This window comes from Castanea sativa, chromosome 12, assembly GCF_040712315.1.
Source record: "Castanea sativa cultivar Marrone di Chiusa Pesio chromosome 12, ASM4071231v1".
In the NCBI taxonomy this organism is placed as follows: Eukaryota; Viridiplantae; Streptophyta; class Magnoliopsida; order Fagales; family Fagaceae; genus Castanea; species Castanea sativa.
Genome location: NC_134024.1, coordinates 6,926,296 through 6,945,833, shown reverse-complemented (window position 1 = coordinate 6,945,833; position 19,538 = coordinate 6,926,296). Strand labels below are relative to the sequence as shown.

Below are 19,538 nucleotides of genomic sequence, written 5' to 3'. Positions count from 1 at the left end.
ACCACCAACCACATCAAAAAAAAAAAAAAAAAAACCTCCACCGGTGAAGGCGAATCGGAACCCACAACCTACAAATCACAACCACCACATCCACTCAACACCACCAACCACAGTAGAAAAAAAAAAAAACCTCCACCGGTGAGGGTGAATCGGAACCCACAACCTGCAAATCGGAACATGAGGGATTGGCAACGTTGCAGAGAAGAGTAGAGAGATCGAGTGACTGAGTGCAGAGAGTTCGAGTGATTGAGAGCAGAGAGATTGGCGACGAGCAGAGACTGGCTACGAGCAGAGATCGGCGTCGAGCACGACAGACCATGAACCACGGAGAGAGAAGTGAGAACAGAGATGAAAGAAGAGAGAGAGAAAGAGAGAGGAAAGAGAATGAGAAATCAAAAAGTGTGGGTGGGAATAAAAAACTATTTTTTATTTTACAATACAGCTATAGTGCCGTCTCAAAAATGACATTGCACTGTAGCAAGATTGTAAATTTTATAACATATTCCAGGTTTGATGGAGATGGTTTTTTGGGGTTTAGATGCTAAAAAATATCCAAAACCAATTAGTCAGTTTCACATGGGAAGACAAATGAGGTTGATAGAGACAAGTTAGGTAAAGACTGAGGAGGAATTAGAAAACAGTAGAGAAGAAAACACTGCACAAAACCGCTTTCTATCTACAGAAATGAAACTTGCACCCCAAGAAAAAAAAAAACTGTTTTAGCTCCTGTTACTGTATATATATTTTTAGCAGATTACAACTTACTCACTTGTGATTTGACCGAAATTGAAGTTGCTTACTTATAATTTAAAATTTGGCACTTAACCAACTTGAGGTTAACTGGGTTAGATTTCTGTAACCCACATAAGTTAAAAACAGGCTAAATATGTAATTTTACTCAACTTTTATGTTTCTCTCCTCTAAAAACACAGAAAATGAAAAAGCACAAAAAATGAAAAAACATAAAAATACAAGATAAAAAAGAATCAAGCTGAACATTGATATTATGGGATTTCAAACCATAGGTAGGCAACTTAAATTTCAATCAAACTTCAGGTGGGTAAAATATCAAATTTTAAACCATATTTATGCAACTTAAATTTTAGCAAAACCATAGGTTGGTAAGTTGCAATTTGCCCTAATTTTTTTTATAAGTAGCAGAAGGAATAGTAGTGTGTGTGTATATATATATTAATGGATTTAGGTCCTCTAGATTCTTAGGGTAGTTTACCAAATAGGTTTTCTTAAATCTAGACCATTCAATCTTAACCATTCTTTAATGATTGAATTGTCTAAATTTTGTCATATCAGCATTTAATTAACAATAATCTTAATTGTTTTGTTTGCAATGTTATTTTATTATTTTAAGAGTATTATTAGTGGAATATTAACATAGCAGAATCTAGACCCTTAAATCATAAAAGAATTATTAGGATTTAAGGAAATCTATTTGGTAGAGTACCCTAAGGAACTTAGAGGATTTGAATCTATATATTAATTAGCAAAGTTTAGAAAAAAATCCAATTAGATTCTACAATTGGAGTTTAATTTTTTGCAATGTGTTCTAAATTATTTATTTTTAGAGAGAGTTTTATTTCTTAATTTTGAAGTTAAATGTAGAACCATATCATAAATATTCATCAAAGTGAGTTATTGAATAATTTTAAAAAATGAACATAAAAGAATAGGCAATTTACATTTTCTATCTAATAATATTCTTACAAGACTTTATAAAAAGTTAAAAAAATACTATCAATAATATATCTTTTAAGTATATCTATGTATATACACGAGGTTATAAACTAATTTTCATTAACAATGGTGCCATTGGTTGGTATTATTTAAAATTTTATGGTTTATTAAGAGAGCAACAAGTGGCACAATAATACAATTGTAAAAATGAAGTACGAAACTGATCTGACAATCTTTGTGAAAATTTTCTCTACAAAAAAAAGTTGTTATTCGCCACGAAACTTTTCTGACTGACAATAAAAATCATCAGAAGAATCCATTGAAACATCAGAAAAATCTCATCCATCGGAAATGGTTTGTCAGTTTGTCAAGTATTGAAACATTTCAACAACAAAATATTTCCATTGAAAATTCTTATAATTTTTGTTGAAAAATGTGATTTCTTTTGGAAGCATGTACGCCCACCATACTTTTCTCTAATGACAGTATTTTATTTTACACCGAAAATTGTAAACTTTGAAATAGTTAAGGAAAGTTACAAGCACTTGCTATTGACTCAACTTGTGTCATTTAAGCTTGATGAGGAAGAAATAGGGAATAAGGAAGTGAAAATAAGTCACAACCAATGAGAGGCTTGATTCTAAGAAGGGGCACCATGAATAATCCCGAAGACTTAAAATCATTACGTAGATCACTGTAACTTTCGTTTTTAGGATATCATATTATAGTTCATATGGCTTAGTGTAGGGATTAAGCCCTTAATACCTGCTAACCCAGCATTTTCTATGGATGATCCATCATAAACAAGTTTAGCATCAACTTCAATAACTATTTCAAACATAGTAAAGCTTGCCATAACAACTACTAATTCTTTATTTTTATTAATTAACATAATACTTAAGTCAAAAGTATATTTCCTATATTCCTGAATATGGTACCAAAGAAAAAAAAAGATGTGAAAATTGAGCCAAATCGTAGACAAAAAAGAATACCTAAAAGATGTACTTATTTGGGCGTAAAATGGTTTATGATGGTTAGTGTGAATGAAAATGATAGTCACCTAAAACTATTTTTGAGTCAATAAAAAATTATATTAAAATGGGTGTGGGTTAGAAGCTCATAATAGAGTCCAACTACAACAACTGAATCAATTATCTTCATGTATAAAGATTCTAGATTATCTAATATAAAAGATTTAAAATCGTCACGAACTTCTTTTTAAACTTTCCATATATGTAGAAATAGAAACAAATAGATTGGAAAAGACATCTTTTATCTCAATAACACCAAACTAAAGGAATATTAAATGAATGACATTAAGATATAGAATAAATATAATGAAATTGAGCCACTTTGAGAAAAATCATTAGCTTCATCTCTACAACTCTTGTTCCTTTTAACTCCTTAATATCATCATCAACACTTCCCCCTCATTGTCTATGACCACATTGTTGCTTGTTTCTATCGATTCTCGACCATTTTTGCCATGAACCTCCGACCGTTAATTATCACTCGTTTTGCTCGCTATTTAGTTATGCCACCTAGTGACCCACCTACCACCAATCATTGGTCATTGTAAACACCAATTACCAACTACCACTCTTCTTTGCAACCATTATTAATGACTTGTCATTGAATCCGCCACCACTACCGCCATTTTCTGCCGTCATAACCACCACCATTTGTAGAAATTTTCAGTGTAAGCAAGTAGTATAAACCTTTTTCACCAAACTTGCACAAAACAATATAAAATAAATCATTTTTGATTAAAAATGATTTATGAAAGGAATATATATAAAGTCTTAAAAAGCTAAAAGCTCAAAAACCAGAACTATTTTTCATTCTCTAAAAATTTAAAAACACAAGCAAACTATAAAATAACGGATAGTCATATTTCATGACATTATTACAACATTTTTTTAATAAATATTCTAATTTGAACTCGTTAATTAAATTATATTTTTGTCGAGAAAATATCGCAAGATTTCATTTAGTGAAAATATAAAAAAAATAAAAAAAAATAAAAAAACAACATAAGAAACAAAAATCCTAGAATTTTTCGTTGCGTTATTTGTACTTCGCCGCTTTCTCGTCCTCAGAAGAGAGAAAATCTAAATCGTGTCTTTGCAAAACACACGTATTCCCTAATTTCCATCTCTCTCTCTCTCTCTTAGGGCTTTTCTCTCTCTTTCTCTCTCTAAAAACATGGCGGACGGTTATTGGAGGTACGGCGACGCACGGCAGGCCCAGTCGCAGGCGATGCCTCAGATGGTCGGAAAACGCTCTCGCTCCGATTACGGTAAAAAAAACAGAACAAAAAACAACCTTAATTTCTACGATTTACTTACTGTTTTTTGGTGTCTCCTCTTGTATTTTTGTTTTCCCTCTATGTGATTCAAATTAGGGTTTTGAGAATTATTGCTTTCTACCCTGTCTGGTCGCTGAGAAAGCCGAGGAAAAACAGAATCTTGGGCAATTATTTTTTTCGAATGTTTGATTTGTGTTTAAAAAACAGGACCCTTTTAGCTGAAGAATATGTAGAGGCTATGTTTTTATTTCCTGGGTTGTGATTAGAATTTTGATTTTTTAGGTTTAATGGTGAAATGGGTTTCTTTTATTAATTTTTTTTTTAGGTTTCTTTGAGGTCCAATTTGTTTTAAGTGTTGTTGTCTCAGCTGTTTGATATCTGAAATTAGTAGTTGCATGGTCTTTCTTAAATATTGTTGCTTGGATTATAGGAAAGTTTACATTTTTTTGTTTATTTTTTTTTTATTGTTTTCTTACATGCCTGTAGGTATGTTTGTTTTAAGGTTGCTTTGTGTAAAGTAACAGTTTTGAGAGCTATGTTCTATGATTTTGAATGATATTGAATTGTAAGTACTATTTATTTCAGTTTAGGGTAAGAAATATAATTTTCAAGGCTTAAGTCAATAATATGCTTATCTATATGAGGAGACATATCTCTTCCTCGTGAATGATGTTGAATCATAAATTGCAACATAGCTCACATATTTATAATTTGACCAAATTCAATCACAGTCAGCTAGCTGTGATTACATGATATCGTTTAGAACATACACTTGACACGTATAAAAGAATTGATCATTTTCATATTCATTTGCTTGACCCGCTTATCAGATGTTACTCCAACTTCCTGACTTCAATGAAATTAGTGGTCTTTCTTTTTTACTCCTAAAGTTTGGCGTTGGCTACTCATAACTTTCTGATGACTGCTAGTTTTCTTTTTATTCCTTTCACATCTGAATGTAGCTAGACCTAAAGGAATTTATGTTATTGCTGTGTGCTCCATGGTAAGGTGTGCTTTTAGTGCTTGATCTGTACCATGCCATAATAGTCCATGGTCCTATGATATTGGTTAGACTTTCAACAATGCGTTTTGTTAGTAAAAGATCAGGGTTAATTGATAATACCTTATCAAACTTAACAAAGTTAGAGATTTTGAGATTTTGGTGCCATTTAAATAATAGTATTTTGTAAAGTTAATTGGACTCATGAAGTTGATGGTAAAGACAATAAATTTAGATTTGGAATGGGAGTTTATTTTAGAGTAATTATGAAAGTGCATGACTTTGTGATGTTCATTTCTGCTAAAAAAAAATACTTTGTGATGTTCAAACTTTAGAAATGATGTAAGTTCATAACTGTGAAGGATGGATGATGGATCTATTTTCTATTCTAAATCTGGTTAAAAATCCCGTTTCTCATACATAGATTTTAACTTGTCTCCAGGCCTTTAGATTTTGACATGTTTGCTGTTAAACAAGGTAAGGATAGTGCTTGTCGGTTTTCTCCAGAGAGAAAAAAAAAAGATTGGTGCATGGTGATCACTGGCTGTGTATGAGGGCGTGCATGTGTCTCTTGTTACATTATATGCCTTGCTATACAGGAAATAGGAGATTTAGCGTAACCTTGGTGACTACATATAGTAATTCTTTTGAGAATTACTTACCCTATATAGAGATAGGTGAGCTTGGACAGACAGAAGCTGCCTACAATTGCTTATACATGAGGCTTAGGGTTTGAAAACACTGTAGGTTTTTGTTTTGGGATTGTAGACAAAGGGATTTAGGTATGGGGATGATTATGGTTTGAAAAAGATAGGATAAAGTTTGTTAGAGAGGGGATGTTTGTCAAAAATAAGAGATTGTATGAATCTTTCTGGCAGCAGCAAAATTAAGTTTCTTATAGTTTATTTTAATGGTTTATTTGGAGGTAAAAGCTATGGGAAACTATGGGATTTTTGTTTTATTATAGGGTAAAAATTAGAAGAAAGAAAATGTTTATGGGGCTGTTCTGGGCTTATGAATAGTAAGCCAAGAATAATGAAGTGAGGCAAGAAGAATGGGAGGTAGAAAAAGAAAAGACGAATAAAATCACACTATGTAACCTCCTTTAAAAAAATGATTTTTTTTTTTGTACAATGAGATGAAACCTGCTTTAAAACATTCATTTGAGTACAATGAGACATATTCATAAAGGCTCTAGAATTTTACTTTTCATTGTAAGCAGCTCTTAATATGGGAAAACCATGTAAGAGAGGTAAGACTATTTTAAAATTGTAGAAAAGACTCCTAAGGCTGTTAAGAAGCAAAATAATCCCCAGGGATATCTACGATTCTGAACCTGCTTGTTATAACAACTATAACTCTTAGACAAACCTGGTGTGAAATTTATTCAAGTAGGAACAAGTTACTCTGCATTCTTTTGCCTTTGTTTCAGATCTTGTCTTTTTGGGATACCTTGCATCTTGGTTGAATTTTTTGTTTTCGCTTTCTTATTCTTTCTTTGTCTTGCTACTCCCTCGTGTACTTGGGCCTGGTCCTATTTTATTTATAAATGAATTCCTTATTTTACCGATCAAAACTCTTAGACAAATGACCCAAGTAGGAACATGTTGTAGTTTTATTAGTTTACTTGGGGCAGTACCTTTACAATAATTTAAAACTTGTCTCAATCGGATCTTTCACCTGATCCAAACGAATCTCCATAATTTCTAGAATTGGAAATCAAATAGAAACTAACATCTCTTCCCTTTTTCCGTGGCTGCATTAATAAAAATTTGGTAATTGAACTCTTCTATTATCAATTTGATAGTTGTTGATAGGATGCTTGCTGAGAACCTTGTGGCTTAGTTGGCACCCTTGGTGTTTCCAATGGAGATTGGAGACATCCAGGGTTCAAATCACCCCACCCCACCCCAATCTTTGATGTATCAAAAGTTGTTGATAGGGTGCTTTCTATTGTTGATGATATACCACTTCTGGTATGTTGTGTGTAATTGGTGATGTTGAATGACCCTCAGCAATTGCAGTGACCCAATTATGAGTGATGTGGTAGTTGAAGTTTTAAGTAATTGTGGCAATAAGATTTCTTTGGAGATCGACTATTTCTCATTATGTTATTCATTATATTTACTATTATTTTTTGTGATTAATTTTTTTTTAATATTTACTGTTATTTCTTAATTAGTAGCTTTATCTCTGGCAGTTTGACTTTAGAATCATGTGTCTTAATATTTTGCTCCTTTAAACTTGGGCTCATTGACTGAAAGTATGTTCTTGATTGTGAAGATGTCCATAGTGGTCATGACCTGCCCAGTTATTTCCCTCGTGATGATGATAGAGGGACACTTCGTGGAATGAGGGATACTGACTCCATTGGAGCATCCTATGACCGTTACCTTCGCAGTGCGGTATATAGTTATTTCTAGTGTTTAGTATTTCAAGACACATTTTTCACTCTTAATTCAATTTTATATTAAGATCTGTTCTTCCAATGCATTTCAGCAAGTTTCATCTTATGGTGGGGGGCAGTCTGCTAGAGCCATGAGTGGAGGAATGTCAGGTCGTGCTGTTGATGATCCACGTATTGTAGGTCTTGGGAGTGTGGACCCAGGTTCAACTGTGAAAGAAAGAACCTTGGGATACGGAAGTGGAAGGTCTGAGGTTCCCCTTCCTCCTGATGCTTCCAGTACACTATTTGTGGAGGGCTTACCTCCAAACTGTACACGACGGGAAGTGGCTCGTATCCTTATGTTGGCTTACATTAACAGGCATTGTTTGCTCCTTTTCTTTTATCTTCACTTCATCGTTGCTTGCACTTTTCCTTTCCTAGTCTTGTTCCTTCACTTGGGTTCTCAGATATCTTTCGCCCTTTTGTGGGCTACAAAGAAGTAAGACTTGTGAGCAAGGAATCACGACATGTAAGTTATCTTTTTGTAAGTGCATGTTGATATTTCATGCATTGATGGATTCACTGATGATTAATCTGTCCAGCCTGGGGGAGAGCCACTGGTACTTTGTTTTGTTGACTTCGTAAGTCCAGCCCATGCAGCCACTGCCATGGATGCATTGCAAGGTGAGCATATTTTACCCTTTGATTTTTGTGAATTTTAGGATCTTGTATCTAAGTCATCTGTTTTATTGCTTATAGCTGCTGTCCTTTTGTTGTGCCATTAGTGGAGAAACATGTTTTCCTAGAAATCTTTCGACAAGAAAAGGTCCTCCCCCCCCCCCCCCCAAACACACACATAAAGAGGGGAATAGCTAGTTACACCATAAGGTGTACCAAAAGTTCAAACTGAATATTGTGTGCTATTCTGACTTATGGTGAGGGTTGGAGGGGGCGGGGGGCATATAGAATTATAGGTTCGTTGCATCTAATCTTATGATTTTGCATGGTGTTAAAGGACATGGTGGGGTGGGCTGGCACTAAGAGTCCATCCCTACCCATAAGCGAAAAAGCTACCTTGGGAATCAAATTCTAGGGTCACCATGTCTTTCTGAATGTCTTGACCTCTATCAACAGTTTTTCACAGATTCACTTTTATGCATACAATAATTAAACCTTTGATTAGTGTGCTACTGTATGTCTCTGTACTTGTCCAATGTGCATATGCATGTTTTTAAATGAGACTTATTGAAATATTTTGTGTTTTTAGGCAACTAACATATATCTCTATTTCTCCATTTCTATTGAAAAAAAAAGGTATGCTTATATGCAAGTCATATGAAATTTGTTGTGTATGCATCAATTAGTTTATGATAGACGTAAAAAATGTCATACAAATGTTTGTAGCTGGGAATCCTTTATATTGTAGTATGTATCAACCTGTTTCATTTATTTGTGTGCATGTCTGCTGAAATTAAAATGTCAAAATCTTGAAATAAGTTGAATGTGAAAAAAAAAAAAAAAAAATTTTAGTTTGCCAAATCTAACATTATGTTGTTATGATGTAAGCAAAAGACTTCCTCTTCAATTGCAACAATTATGGACAAATTTAATAGGAAAATAATATAAATTGGATTTTTTTTTTTTTTTTTTTTTTTTTTTTTTTTTTTTTTTTTTTTTTTTTTTTTTTTTTTTTTTTTGAAATTTGAAACCCTAAGCTTCTAGAGGTTCACAAATTTTTTAAAAATATCTCAAAAACTTTGCTAATAATTAGTTTGATGGATTAGTTATTTCAAATGAAGGTGAGAAACTCACCTTGGGTAGTATTACCACATCTCTGAATCTAGAATTTTTAGATCTTTTGAATCTTAGATTGTAATTACTTAGGAGTGGGTCAATGCACATAGTGTATTTGAACTGACCCTTCTTTCAAATAAAATTTTCTACTTATAAAAAAAAATGAAGGTGAGGAACTCACTTTGGAGGGCTTGGAAGTTTTGTTCCTCTAAAAGAATGATATGATTTTTCTGCCACTCTTTATCGGACTTATATATATAAACTAAACCAACCTGGTTTTTTCTTCTTTTAAAGAAAAATTGTTTGACTGTACAGTTCAAAACCCAATTCCGTTGGATTGTACAATATTCAACAATTTTTCTTTTAAAGAAGAAAAAAAAACCTGGTTGGTTTAGTTGACTTTATGAAACGTAAACTCAACTGGCCAAATAGGCTACCTAGACTGCTTGAGGAGGTGGATCTAATCACATGGCTGGCCAACCATGATTATTGGTTAAAATGATGACGCGATAAATACCTCAGATTTAGACTTGCCTTTTCCTCATCTGTTCTAGAAAAATTGAAACCTCCAACTAACTAAAGCAGATTCGATTGGGGCAAAATATCCCTCCAATTCTATTTTGCATGTAAGCGAGAGATTGGAGGCCTGATGAGTGAGCTTAAAACCTTGTAAAGATGGTAGAATTTGTTTCACCGTGACGGGGAGTCCTAATGTGGTGCCCTTTTGACGATCAGGAAATGAGTGGTGGATCCACAGGGTGTTATGGAAAGTGATTAACTGTTTGTCAGGTTTATTTTGGGTTTGTTATGTATTTCAGTTGAGGTAATGATGCACACGTCTAATATCATGTCTGCTGATGCCCTACTTAACCGTTCAAAACGTGGCTAGATGTTCAGCGTAAAATAGTCAATCGATTTTGCAGGTTATAAATTTGATGAGCATGACCGTGACTCGGTCAATTTAAGGTTGCAATTTGCTCGCTATCCTGGTGCAAGGTCAGGTGGCGGGCATCGTGGCAAGCGTTGAAATAGCAGTTTTGCAGGTGATTAACGTTATCTTCCACCCGCTCGACTCTTTATTATTCTTGACCGTTAGGTGCTGACTAAGAAAACTTCATTATAAAACAATGAATCACGCTAAAATCATTGAACGACGCTTCTCTGTAGGATTCGCTCGATTTGGAGAGGTTATGATAATGAGGAGTGATACAACAGTTCGTGATTTACAAGCGCATTCATTAGGAACGACTTGAACTGTGTGGTTTTCGTTAATTCTGGTGCCATTGCTAGAGATGTGGAGTGTGCTTTTCGTTTAGAATGCTGTGAACTATTTTTGCGTTTAATTACTTCAGACTGTTTCGATATGCGTTTGACTAAATACTATTATCTTTATCCGTAGTTGGAGCTGGTGTAAACTTCTGATTGTCCTGCCTTTTGGGCTTAATCTTGTGTTTCAAAGTATATTTATAGCAAGTGAGGTGATCTTCGAAGTAGGTTGTCAGAAGTCAAAAGCATGTGGTGTAATTTTTCAGTTCCACATTTTACTCGAATGATGCCCCAGATTTCTCTTTTAAAGCCTTTGTTTTTTCTTTTCAAAGAAAATAAGAAGAAAAAAAGGACGTTTTTTAGCAGGTAAATACTATATTGCCTTCATTTTATTTTATTTTTTTGGGGTGGGGTGTGTTGGTTATATGTTGAGTATTCCATTGCCTATTTATAACTTTATAGTAGGCAGGAGATGCTAGCAAAACTTGTTTCTGCTGTGTTCCAGAGGCTGTAGTCAATTCCCTCATGCTCCAAAAACTATATCCCAAAGCCTGTGGGCCACTGTTACCTTAAGAAGTATTAATTTTGAAATCTTGATATTGGCCTGTACGTCTAGTGTCACACTGCATATTTTCACAAATTAGGTCCATAGCTTTCTGGTACAGTGGATAATCTTAAAATACTCCTACAATGGTGTTGTGGGATTTCCAGAATGCATCATGCATTCCTCGTATGAAATTTTTGGCTCAAACGAGCTTTGTGAAGTTCTCCAAAGTTGAGCCTAGGCCAAACCTATATTCTTATCCTTTGCTAGAGCTACTGATGCTCCGAGTTTGTGACTTGACTCTTTAAAACTGGATGCTAGAGTCTGTGATGGAGAATGGGAAAAGGTTGTGTTATAACACCCCTTAGAGCAAATAATGGTATTAGTTTTTGCACGAGGATAATATTTTCAGGGTATTTGTAGCCACCCTTTTAAGTAGCAGAAAAATTTCCTGAGGCCTGATAAAAATGTGGTTTCATGAAAATCCCGTGATTGTGATATGCCCTATTTATGATTTCAATCAATTGTTGGAGTGCAAGTTTATTAGAAAAATGCTCTAGTTTTTCATGCCCTTTGCTCCATTCAAGCATGTGGTAGAAAACAAGAAATTTGGATTAGCATGGGCTTAGTTCTTTCAAATATTTTCCTGGTTTCTACATATTCTAGAATCTAGATGTTTTGAGTTAATCATTTTTCTTTTCTTTTTGGTTTTGTGGAAAGGGGGTATTGTATCATATGGTGTCTAATGGTTACGTAAGACGCTATGCTGGATTTGCAGGATAGGTTACTAAATAGAGTGTAGTTATATACTTATAATACTAAATTTTTTTATTAAATATTATCACATAGACCTTGGACCTTGCAAATTGATGTGATAATTTTAGAACACATACAAAAGAGTAATGAATGGTGTTACTATTGCGACTGGACACGTCATAGTTTGAGTTTTATCTATTAAAATTTGCTATTGATTAATAAATAACAAATAACAAAAAAAAAGAAGAAAATAGAAAAGAAAACTATCCTTGTATTAAAGGTATATAAAAAATGATCAGCCACGGTTTGATGAAAACCATTTTCTCACCACATCACCGGCCCCTTGACATTCACCTTCTTCGCCTTATCTTACATCTTTCAATTCTCTAAACTAGCGGCGGTGTAAGGAGTTGAGAAGGCAACATCACAATTAATCAAATAAAAAATTTCTTTCTTTTTAAATAATTCAAATTTGGGGCACATCAGCTTTTCGTACTTAAATCAATATCAGGTACCATAAGAGTAAATATTAATGATAACATCAGCTTTACATTAGGCATTTTAACATGCGGTTGCAAAACACAAAAAGTGCTTAATTTTGCACATTTTAACAATAAAAAACTCACATTAGTTCTTACAAAAGTGTGCAAATATACACAACTGCTACAGTAACCGTGCATATATGCACGGTTACTGTAGCTTTTTATACATTATTTTAATATTTTGCTCTACCTTCACATTCTCTCTTCCCCTTACTCTCTCTCTCTCTCTCTCTCTTTTCAACTCATAATTTTTGCAATTGATAACCCCCACTGCCAACCACATAGACCCAACACCACCACCCACATTACTGCAACTCAGCACTGCCAAACACCACCATCGCAATCCAGCACTGCCAACCACCACCACCACAACTCGGACACTACAGAATCAACTAAAAATTAAACAAATCCACACACGGTCATACCACAAAATCAATAAAAAATAAAACACCCCCACACGGACATACCAACAAAGATAGAGACAGCATTTTTGTGAACTTGTGGCTGTGGGTCAATTGGAATGGTGCTTTGATTGTGGATCGTTGCTTGTGGATCGTTGATCGGTGATCGTGGAGCAATGGATCATGGATTGGAGAGGCGATTTCATCACCGTCGCCATCGCCGCCGCTGCATGTGGATCAGTGTTGGCAGTGTAGATAGGTGCTTGTGGGTTGTCGGAGATTGATGGTTGAAAGCTCGGATTTGTGTTAAAAATACAAGAGCTTGTTTAGACCCCAAATTAAAAATTACAACTCAGTTGATTTTACTCTAACTTATTTAAGTGCGGAAATAAAAGTAAATGAAGTGCAATCAACCGATACTACTCTAGTGCATAAACATGAATAACAAATAATAAAAGTAAAATACAAGAGTAAGGGAAGAGAGATGCAAACACAAGATAACACAGCGATGTGTTATCGAAAAGGAAACCGAAAAACTCGACGAAAAACCTTTCCGCCGTCCTCCAAGTGGTAAATCAATTCACTAGACAATAAGTTGGGATACACGAATAGCAAGAGACCCTCCAAGCCAAATCTACTCAATGTACCTAAGCCCTCCAAGCTCTTACTCCAACAAGGCTTTTCAGAATCGTGTCTTGTCTAGCTTTCCGGATCCTGCAATACGTCCGATTGCATCCACCAAGCCTCATCGGCTTCTTTTGGCAAATTCCCAAAGCTTCCCAAGCTCCAAAACACTTTTTACACTCTGAAAATGTGTGGGTTGTGTTTGAGTACAAATTTCCTCTTAAGGTATGACAATGGGAGAGGGAAGGAGAAGAGGCTAGGATAATTTCTCATTAAGGATTAGTAGCTCTCTCTCTAAAAGATGGGTGTGTGTGTGTGTTGTTGAAAACTTATCTAGGGTTTTTCTCTCTAAATGATCTTTCATACTTTTGTGGGCAATGAGAGTATATATAGTGTAGGTGAAGAGTAAGAAAGTCACACTTAAAAATCCTCCAGACAGAGAGTTTCAGGGGTATTTCGCGAGAAGGCTTTACCCGCGAGACACTCGCGAAATCCTCCAGGCTGGCATGACTCTTCAGCTTCTGGCATGTGCTTCTTATGTGGCTTTTTTGCGGGTTAGCTTTTAGCAAGATACTCATGAAATCCACTGATTTTTCATTTTATGCTCGATTCTTCACCAACTTAATACTAAACCCAATACAATAAAATCCCACAAAATACAAGGAACAAATTAAAGCAAATATAACACTTTTTGTCATGGAATAAAGCCAACATAGAACATAGTTGTAAATCACAACTTTACAGTGGTGCTTGTGGGTTTTGATGGTTGTGGTGCTTGTGATGGAGTGTTGGTCTGACAGTGAGAGAAAGAAGAAGAAAGAAGAGGAAGAAAAAGAAAGAGGAAACAGTAGAGAGATAAGGAAAAAGAAAGAAGAAGAAAGAAGAGGAAGAATAAGAAAAAAGAAATGGCAGAGATAAAATAATATTAAAAAAAGAATATAAAAATATTATTTATATAAAATATAGTGTATAATAGATGGATAGATGTGAGTGTTTTGTAAAAGTGATGTGTAAAATAGAAAAAAATAGGTTTTTTTTTGTAAAATAAACGAACTCTTTTAGAAGAACTGATGCAGTTGCTCTAACAAGTAGATTGAGTGCAAAGTTTGCACAGAAATTTAAGTGGTTTGTTTCTAAATTTTGCCACAATCATTGGACAAACACCAAAATCAATTGCTATATAAATTCGATAGTTAAAGTGGGGATTTGAATCTTAAATGTATCATTTAGAAACATCAAGAGATGCCAATTAGTTAAGCTACAAAGTTCTTGACAACACCAAAATCAATTCACAAGAACTTAAAATATATAATTATGTTGCCAAGAGCCTTATAACTCAACTTATACTTGTTGATTTTTCTAATAGAGATGTTAGGGTTCAAGTCTCCATAATTATTGAAATATATATAGGAAGTGAATTTATTCACACAAACATGAATTAGAGATAAAGCTGAATTTGTTGATGAATGAATGTTTAGAGGTAGGTTGGTTTGAGATATAGGTGTGTTAGTTTTGAAAAGTATTACGTTTACAACATTTTTTTTAGGTGGTAAGTTGTTATTCGTTCTAATTTAAACCTATCACTAAAATTACTTTTTTTTTTTTTTTTCCACGAGTAACAGCTAATAATAATTTATTACTTAGAATTTGTTGTGAAAATATTGTATTCGTAGCATTTCTCATTAATTTTAGAGGACTATGATAATGGGGAAACTGTGTCTTTGGGTCGAAGTTATGGACAACAACGATTTGTGGTGACGACAGCTTGAAGATGAGCATTAGGCTGGGTTTGAGTGGGCAGATAAGATTAGATCCCAATTTGTTGATGATGAATCATGGCTTGGTGAAGAAGTTCAATGGGGTTTTGATTGAAGGCACTAAGGCAGCGCTAACTGCTGAGTTGATGTTTCTCATCATTGCCATTGTAGGTAGCCTACATTATGGGATTTTTTTTTCCTCAAAATAAGATATATAAATTAATTCCTCACTTGACATGTCAATCTGTTTATTTATTAGTTGCTAATGTGTTGATGTCACATGGATTGTCTTGTCAGTTTGTAAAAACCCTTGTAATAAAATGTCATATTTTTTTTTTAATACAAGATAGAATTCTACTCTATCCTAATCTAAATGTATATGTGTGTGAAGCTCCCTCCTGGAGACTTGAATCCCGGCCCTTGTCCCCCACACCCCACCCCACAAGCACTTATACTTGTGGAGTGACCATCGCACCAAGGGTGTGCGGTGGTATAAAATGTCATATTTGAAAGCCCTATGTAGGGCATGTATTTGGAGTTCAAATCTTGTATCTCATTCTATATTCCGCAAATACAAATTGGACACATGACCATCTATTTAATTACATGCTAATTTTATGCCTTTCTTAATTTAGTTACCTTAATTAAATAAATGCTTAAAAATTAAAACACAACAGTCAATACATCTCCACCACCAGGCACAGGCACGGGCACCACCACCATCTTTCATTGGCGCCACATCCCCACTACCACCACACCAACCATTGCTGGCTCCACTAGCAATCGCAGATGCGTTCAATGCCGCTAGACAACTGTTCACTACTACCATTATTGGGGATTGGTATTTGTTATTATTAGCAGATGTCAATCATCTATATTAAAACTTTTTAAGAGATTTGAAGAAGACAAAGAGGCGGTGGATACCCATCATGGTAATTTTATGCTCCAATTTTTTTCCCGTCGGTAGGGGGTGGCATACAACTTGTCAACGTATTGGTTAAGAATGAATAAAGACTTTGGAAAGAACGCATAAAGAATAAACATGAGACAAGAGACTTTTGCTAGTAAGGATTTCTTCTCAAGGATTTCTTTATTTTGTTTCTTTGGCGACTTGTTGCTGCTAAGTGCTAACAAGTAGTGCCAGTAAAAGATGGTGGTGGTGGCAACGTGTTGACTGTTGTGTGTGTGTGTGTGTGTTTTTTTTTTTTTTTTTTTCATTTAATTTAGATAACTGAGTTAAGAAAGGTAGAAAATTAGCAATTAATTAAATAGATGGCCATGTGTCAAGTTTTTATTCGTGAAATATATATATATATTTTTTAAATTTTATAAGGATTTGATGCTAAATTCTTTGATTTATACCCTCCAATAAGGACATCTTACATCATTATATTACTACTAGCTTCATCACATGAGTTTTTACGCTATGAGGTTCTTTTTATTTTTATTTTTGGGTTTAGTGTTATAATTTTTTATTAATTCAACTCTTCTAATGTCATAAATTTTAGGGGCTTTCCATGGTGAAAAATTAGCAATTTTGGATGGATATTTGAGGCCAAAAAATTTGTAAGTAAATAAAAATTGAAGCAGATAATCATAGACTCAAAAAATAGCAATATATAAAAATTAAGATTGATTTGCAAACAATCTGAATTAAGTGAGAAAAAGAGAAATTTGAAATTTGGATTAAGCGGGCGGATATCTAATACTTTTGTTTTTGTGACAAAGTATATCTTTGATTTACTATTTTGTTTCTTCCTGTTGAAAAATTTGTGGTTGAAACAAGTATATGTCACTTCGTGATATATATATTTTCGTTTCAACCACAATCTTTTCAACGGATAGAAACAAAATAATAAAGCAAAGATAAACTTTGTCACAAAAACAAAAGTATTGAAAATCTGTCCAGTTCATACTTAGGATTTAGATTTAAGAAAAATTAAAATTTTCACTAAAGCAATAACATTTATTAAATTCATCAATGGTCAGCTATCCAAATTTTATTCAAATAACAATAAGATAAAATCAAAGAAAAACTAATAAGTTAAAGAGATATAAGATGAGACTTCTACATAAACCCAAAGTCTTCCTCAAGTAATCCTCAAACTCAAGCCACATGCATGTGATTCTTGAATCAGCTACACTTCACACACTGTAATTAAATTGAAATATTAAAATTTGCAAAATATGATTTTTAATAGATAAAATTTGAGACAAACTTTAGTTCTGTAAGACTTAGGCCCCCCATCCCCAAATTTACTAAAAGTTGATTTTTAATAGATAAAGACAAACTTTAGTTCTGTAAGACTTAGGCCCCCCATCCCCAAATTTACTAAAAGTTGATTTTTAATAGATAAAATTTGAGACAAAATTTAGTTTTGTAAGACTTAGGCCCCCCAAACCAAAAATATTGGGACCCCCCACCTATGAGTTATGACTTGCCCATGTGCCCTTTCCAATTAGACTAAATTTTGTAAGATTTTCTCAATCCACCTCCAAGTCCCAACATATTAGTCAGAGGTTAGTGTTTTTTTTTTTTTTTATAATAAATTTTTATATATATATATATATATATAAATTTTTTTAGCAATAGATTCCTTTGGAAACTTCTATCACCTTCCCAACAACTATTTTCAACTTCATTTTCCTTACTAGCCACCCAAAAAATCTCTCATAATTTATCTTCAATATCTATCTATAATTACCAATACCCCTTAAAAGAGGCTAAAATAAAAATGGTATCGGTAACATAGTGTTCTCTGGCAAAATTAATAGGCTAGTCACCATAGATTTTTTTTTAGAGGCACAAAATTCTTCCTCTCATTTTTCATTTCTATTTATTTATCTTATGGTTTATAATTTTATTTTCTTTCCTTTAATTTATTTTAGCCAATTGATAGGTTTTATTCACTATTTTGAATTTCATACTGGCTTCTACTCAAACTGTCTTTGTGATTGACATTTGGAAAAACAAATCTTGAATATCTGTAATACATGTCTATAACAAATTAGAAAACTTGTGTATATTATGTAGAGTTTATAAAGATGTAAAGTTTTCATATAAGATAATCTTGTAGATAGATAACTTCTATAGCATATTTTACCTAGGAATTAAAAATTATGACTTTTTTTGAGAAGGAAAAAAAAAATTTATGACTTAAAAAAAAAAACTAATGTATTTTTGTTACGTTATTGGCCGTATTCCTAAAATATGTGTAAGAGAAATCATTGGTTACTAAATGATGTATTTTTACCTTAAGAAAAGTTTAGATAAAAAAAGGCAATCCTGTAACTTGTTTTAGATAGATAAGTTTCCAATTTGAAATGCATTGGAAATTTCACGAACAACGTTTCTATTGGGAGCCAAGAAAAATAATTTTTCAATAGCTGGAAAAATAACTGTTGGATTGCAACTCTCTCTGTCTTGAACTCGTAAAACAATGTTAATATTTCAAATAGCACCATCAAGGCCGGAATTTAATCTTGCTGATTGTCTTGCTAAATTGGCTCTGACATGTATTGGTTACTAAAACCTTAAGAAAAGTCTAGATCAAAAAAGAGAATCTTGTAACTTGTTTTAGATAGATAAGTTTCCAATTTGAAATGCATTGGAAAGTTCATGAACAACGTTTCTATTGGGAGCCAAGAAAAATAAATTTTCAACAGCTGGAAAAATAAATGTTGGATTGCAACTCTCTCTATCTCAAGCTTCTGAAACAACGTTAATATTGCAAATAGCACTATCAAGGTTGGAATTTAATCTTGCTGATTGTCTTGCTAAATTGGCTCTGACATGTATTGGTTACTAAATGACGTATTTTTGACCTTAAGAAAAGTCTAGATAAAAAAAGGGAATCTTGTAACTTGTTTTAGATAGATAAGTTACTAATTTGAAATGCATTGGAAAGTTCACAAACAACATTTCTATTGGGAGCCAAGAAAAATAAATTTTCAATAGCTGGAAAAATAACTGTTGGATTGCAACTCTCTGTCTTGAACTCCTGAAACAATGTTAATATTTCAAATAGCACCATCAAGGCCGGAATTTAATCTTGCTGATTGTCTTGCTAAATTGGCTCTGACATGTATTGGTTACTAAAACCTTAAGAAAAGTCTAGATCAAAAAAGAGAATCTTGTAACTTGTTTTAGATAGATAAGTTTCCAATTTGAAATGCATTGGAAAGTTCATGAACAACGTTTCTATTGGGAGCCAAGAAAAATAAATTTTCAACAGCTGGAAAAATAAATGTTGGATTGCAACTCTCTCTATCTCGAGCTCCTGAAACAATGTTAATATTTCAAATAGCACCATCAAGGCTGGAATTTAATCTTGCTGATTGTCTTTCTAAATTGGCTCTTACATGTAATGTAATGTGTGTGTATATTTATATACACATGCTTTAGTCTCGTACACTAGAACCCAATTGGATAGGCGTATCTCACAATTTATTTTAATTATCAAATTAT

At 33.6% G+C, this 19,538-nt stretch overlaps 1 protein-coding gene across 2 annotated transcripts; it reads left to right on the top strand.

The window, feature by feature from the left end:
• Positions 1-3,722: 3,722 nt before the first annotated feature.
• On the top strand, positions 3,723-15,174 carry LOC142618674 (RNA-binding protein 2-like). 2 transcript variants are annotated; one of them, XM_075791658.1, is made up of 7 exons: positions 3,723-3,991; positions 7,284-7,405; positions 7,500-7,737; positions 7,854-7,915; positions 7,989-8,070; positions 10,104-10,223; positions 10,348-10,817. In XM_075791658.1, exons 1-6 carry the CDS (start codon positions 3,898-3,900, stop codon positions 10,205-10,207), a joined length of 702 nt encoding a protein of 233 aa, XP_075647773.1. In that variant the 5' UTR covers positions 3,723-3,897; the 3' UTR covers positions 10,208-10,223; positions 10,348-10,817. The 2 variants fall into 2 exon arrangements, with proteins under 2 accessions (XP_075647773.1, XP_075647774.1); XM_075791659.1 differs by lacking the exons at positions 10,104-10,223; positions 10,348-10,817 and adding an exon at positions 15,046-15,174 and having other exon boundaries at positions 3,771-3,991.
• Positions 15,175-19,538: the final 4,364 nt, after the last annotated feature.

Excerpts from the sequence above, each read along its gene's own strand:
- LOC142618674 (XM_075791658.1), top strand. The coding sequence starts at position 3,898 with ATGGCGGACGGTTATTGGAGGTACGGCGACGCACGGCAGGCCCAGTCG. Across the intron at positions 7,738-7,853 it reads TACACGACGGGAAGTGGCTC|ATATCTTTCGCCCTTTTGTG; the intron begins GTATCCTTATGT and ends TTGGGTTCTCAG. Across the intron at positions 8,071-10,103 it reads TGCCATGGATGCATTGCAAG|GTTATAAATTTGATGAGCAT; the intron begins GTGAGCATATTT and ends TCGATTTTGCAG.